The 5,050-nt window shown below is 35.8% G+C and overlaps 1 protein-coding gene across 3 annotated transcripts; it reads left to right on the top strand.

The window, feature by feature from the left end:
• The first annotated feature begins 718 nt into the window (after positions 1-718).
• LOC145092350 (G-type lectin S-receptor-like serine/threonine-protein kinase At2g19130) lies at positions 719-4,681 on the top strand. Of its 3 annotated transcripts, XM_079030278.1 has the most exons (3): positions 719-795; positions 908-3,349; positions 4,434-4,679. In XM_079030278.1, exons 2-3 carry the CDS (start codon positions 910-912, stop codon positions 4,478-4,480), a joined length of 2,487 nt encoding a protein of 828 aa, XP_078886404.1. In that variant the 5' UTR covers positions 719-795; positions 908-909; the 3' UTR covers positions 4,481-4,679. The 3 variants fall into 3 exon arrangements, with proteins under 3 accessions (XP_078886404.1, XP_078886405.1, XP_078886403.1); XM_079030279.1 differs by lacking the exon at positions 719-795 and having other exon boundaries at positions 819-3,349; positions 4,396-4,681; XM_079030277.1 differs by lacking the exon at positions 719-795 and having other exon boundaries at positions 819-3,349.
• The last annotated feature ends 369 nt before the right edge of the window (positions 4,682-5,050 follow it).

Genomic DNA, 5,050 nt, shown 5'->3' with positions numbered 1-5,050 from the left:
AAAATATAAAAAATATTAAAAAAATTATATTTAATTAAACTATTTTATTTTACGGATTTGAAAAAGTAAAGGATATTTTCTAAATCAATTCTTCTTTTATTAGAATATTTTAATATACATATGGTTTTATGGTTCGTTTTATGGTTGTGATACTACTTCCTATTTATCTGTACCCTTAATTACTTCCTATTTATTCATACCGGTAATGATTGGATCTAAGATCTTTTCAATCGAATTTAATTACTTTTATATTAATATTGTTTTATATATTTATATGATTATAATATTATTATATTTGAAAGAGAAATAATTTGAAATGATACGAGGTTCTGAAAATAAGTTTTAAATAAAAGGACAAAAGATGTAATAGTGCAAGTATTTGTGTGAAAGGTCACACGGACACGCATTAGAAGGTTGTTTTTTGATGTATGTCAAATATACTAAGATTTTATACATACATTCATGAAATTTTCGTTGAAATAACAACACATGTATGTATTCTGTTCAAAAGTCTTTCATGACAGTCCTTTAAAATTGCAACTAATTATGGAGAGATGGGATGTCACCTGTAAAACATGTGAAATGTATTTGATTGATAATAATATGTCATTCAATGTATGTACTGTGTCAAAACTCTTTAATTATGATGACAAGACTGACTAGTACCTGAATTTATATTGACCGATGTGTATGATTATGATTTAACAAACTTTTACAGGTTAGAGTAGAAATTGGGTTGACTAACAGCCGCTGGTATTTGTACTCTAGCTAATAACTTCACCTCAGGGCTCAAATGTGAGTAGTATAAAACCTAATGCTGGTGATATGTTTCTGCATATTTTATAATACTTGTCATCTCTTTTAATTTTCTATCTTTATCTATCTCTTTGTCCAAATCTTGTACAAGTCATGAGCTTCACACAAACTCAGAGTTTCGGAAGGTTTCTGGTGCTCCTGTGTTTCTCTTTGACCATAACAATCTCATCTGGAGCCACCACCATTTCTGTGAACCAGCCTCTGTCTGGAGACTACACAATAATATCTGAAGGTGAACAATTTGAGCTGGGTTTCTTCAAACCAGGTAACTCTGCCAACTATTACATAGGCATTTGGTATAAGAAGATCAAGTCCAATCCTCTTTCCATAGTTTGGGTGGCAAACAGAGAAACACCCGTCTCTGATAGATTCCGTTCAGAACTAAAAATCATTGATGGTAATTTGGTGCTCTTGAATGAGTCCAAGTCCCAGATTTGGTCCACAAATGTCTCCACCACCACCACTTTGAAGTCTGCAATAGCTGTTATTCTTGATGATGGTAACTTAGTTTTGAGAGAAGGTACTTCAAATTCAGTTGAACCTGCAGTTTGGCAAAGTTTTGACCATCCAACTCATACTTGGTTGCCTGGTGCTAAACTTGGTTATGATAAAAGAACTAAAAAGAGCCAGCGTCTTACATCATGGAGAAGCAAGGAAGATCCTGCTGTAGGACTCTTCTCAGCTGAACTTCATCCGTCAGGTAAAGAGTACGTATTCAAGTGGAATGGCTCCCAACAATACTGGACAAGTGGGGCTTGGGATGGGAAAGCATTTTATTTAGTACCGGAAACAAGGTTGGATTACAATTACATATACAGCTACCATGAAAATGTTAACGAGAGTTACTTCATTTATTCTGTGTATGATCCTTCCATTATATCTTTATTTATATTAGATGTTTCTGGTACAATTCAGCAATTAGCATGGTCGGAAAATAATAAAGAGTTGAATTTAATTTGGTTTGAACCTAAAACGCAGTGTGAGGTCTACGCATTATGTGGGTCTTTTGGGATTTGCAGGCAGTCTGGATCACCTTTTTGTAATTGCTTGACTGGCTTCAATCCTAGATCAGAGAGTGATTGGAATCAGAGTGATTTCTCCAGTGGATGTGTGAGAAAAACCGATTTGCAGTGTGGGAGAAACATGGAAAAGCAAGATTTTCTCAAGATTAGAGTCAAGAATCTGCCTCCAAATAACTCTGTAGCAGTTGGGAGTGCTGGAGAATGTCGTACCACCTGTTTGAATGATTGCTTGTGTAATGCTTACTCTTTTGTCGCTGCTCAATGTTTAGTTTGGGATGGAAATCTGTTGAACCTCTCAGAAGACGATGGTAGTGGGAATACAATCTACATTAAAGTTGCTTCTAAGGATCTTCCTCGTCCTAAGAAGAGTAATAATCTGATTGTTGTTGTTGGGGTGGTGGGAGGTGTGGTTCTTTTCTTGGTTGTAGTTTTGGTTTTAATCTATAGAAAAAAGAGGGTATCATTATCGGTGGGAAAGACGACAATGGAGGGTTTGCTGGTGGCGTTTGTCTACAAAGATTTGCAAATAGCCACCAAAAATTTCTCGGACAAATTGGGAGAAGGTGGTTTTGGTTCCGTTTTCAAAGGGGTACTGCATGATTCGTCGATTGTGGCAGTGAAAAAGCTTGAAAGCATCAGCCAAGGAGAGAAGCAGTTCAGGAGTGAAGTCAGCACAATCGGTACTATCCAACACGTTAATCTTGTACGTCTTCGTGGGTTTTGTGCTGAAGGTAAAAATAAGTTGTTGGTTTATGATTACATGGCAAATGGTTCACTAGATACCCATCTTTTCCGTGGAAAACAAGTTTTAAACTGGGAAAGGAGGTATCAGATTGCACTTGGAACTGCAAGAGGGTTGGTTTATCTTCATGACAAGTGCAGAGACTGCATCATTCACTGTGACATAAAGCCAGATAACATTCTTGTAGATGCTAATTTCCATCCAAAAATTGCTGATTTTGGGCTGGCAAAGCTTGTTGGTAGGGACTTTAGTAGGGTGTTAACAACTACAAGGGGGTCAATGGGGTATCTAGCGCCAGAATGGATATCAGGGGTGCCTGTCACAGCTAAAGCAGATGTTTATAGCTATGGAATGATGCTTTTTGAGTTAGTCCATGGAAAGCGAAATGTCATGCATTGTGAATATTCAAGCAATACATTCTACCCAGGTTTGGTTTCAAGTGTTCTTATGAAGGGAGGTGATATCCTTAGCCTGCTAGACAGTAGGTTGAACAGGGAAGCTTGTGTTGAACAAGTGACAAAAATTTGCAAAGTTGCATGTTGGTGTATCCAAGATGAGGCAGAGAGTAGGCCTGCCATGAGTCTGGTGGAACGGATTCTTGAAGGGGTCTCAGACGTGAGCATGCCTCCAATCCCCCAAATTGTGAATTTATTTGTTGAGAACACGGGGGATGTTGTTTTCTTCACTGATTCACCCTCAAAAGAGTGTTCATTAGCACAGAGCAATTCTACGGGTGGTGAACCCAATCGAAGAGTTCATCATCTTAAAGGTAATTCTCTATCTTCTCTGTTATGTTCACATTAGACATTGTATCGTGATAAAAATAAATTACTCATTGACTTTTTGTTGCAAATAGATGAAAGATCTTGTAAAAATATGTTACACTCTGAAAAATGAATTCTGGAGAAATATGTTTCAAGAATGATGATTTCTTGGTGTTTATATATTTACAATTGTTCAAAACTGCTTGTTCTTTTAGCACTAGTTCTCTTTTGCCTTCTTTATGTGAACTAGGGTCTGGTTTGCTATGCACATACAAAATAATGGCTGAGGAAGCGGATCACTCTAGAATAAAAGCTGCATTTCATTGCACACAATTATTCTAACAACTCAATCGGTCATGTTTATAAAGTTAATGTTTGTTTGATAGCCAAAACATGGTATTCTATGTGCTCGGATCCTTTCCTGCTAAAAGTTCTATGTGAATATGATTGTCGGTTGACATCGGATCTCTGGAGGTTTCTAAGTAATGTTTATTATTACCGATCTTTTCTTACTTGTTTGTGCCATTTTTTTTCCTCATTAATATTTTGAGTTATTTCAAGGAATAATGTTACAACGTAGTAACCAAGTTTCACAATCGTTCTATCTCTAGGCACCACAATTTTTTTTTCTCTAGAGGTTTAACCACTCAACTTTGATATCTTGTATTTTATTATAGTTCTAGACTGTTATTTAGATATTCCCCATACCAGCCCAACAAAAATTTGCATTCTACAATGTGTTTTTACTTTTTAGGTTGTTCGAGTAACCGGTAAACATCATGACAGACAATTCTTTTATGGGTAACATGAACTGCCGTATAGGGCATGGGGATAATTCGAATTTAGGAACTTGTACATCGTGTGATGTGTAGCACAATAACTTTTGCACCATTTCTTATGGAAATCATGAACATCTATTGGATGAAAGTCTTTTAGGTTTTATGTGTAATTGTTGAAAGTATAGATTTTATTCTTAATCAAACTAATCTTGAAAAAATATTGAAGACATTTGGAACATTTGTTATAAATTAATTTGGTTTTTTTAGTGCAGTTACTATATAATAAATTAATTCTGAGCATGAACTGCAGATCAGTTGTTGAAAGTTGAAAGTGGGAAGCAGCAAGGAGATTCGTGAAGGACTGAAGCTGTCTAAATGAGTTGTAACTATGTTCTATATATGTTTCTCATTGAATAACATTACGTTGCGTGATTTGTTTGGTATGCTCTAGAGATCTTTGTAGTGAGTTTTCGTGTAAGATGTATTTCATTTTTTGTGTTCTTAATATATGCTAAGAATAAGTGGAAGTTTAAGTATCTTGGTCTAGATGTGATTTTTTTTTGGTATCAGAGCAACCACGTTTACCTGTGTGACAGATCTATGTTTTTTCATCAGCGTTTTTTATTCGAGTTTCTCAGAACTAGCTGCTTCTGGTTAGAGTAGATCTTGAACAAACCACTGTTGTTTGCTCGATTTGTATTTCACTGTTTCTGACGCTTCAGATTCTTGAAAATATACTCCTCTACTGTCTGGATAGTATTGTTTTGTATCAAATCTTTATCTATCTGAATTTTCCGCAGTTGTATCTTGTTTCTTTCGGATCAGATTGGTGTTTCTTCACCCTTCAGTTAGGCTATTCTACCTTCTTCAGATATGGTGTGCTGTGCTGGGGTTTCTGTAAATCTTGAACCTAACTCATTAACAATT

The sequence above is a fragment of the Lactuca serriola genome, chromosome 3, assembly GCF_051521515.1.
Source record: "Lactuca serriola cultivar US96UC23 chromosome 3, Lser_US96UC23_V15, whole genome shotgun sequence".
NCBI lineage: Eukaryota > Viridiplantae > Streptophyta > Magnoliopsida > Asterales > Asteraceae > Lactuca > Lactuca serriola.
This window is presented reverse-complemented; position numbering and strand designations above follow the sequence as displayed.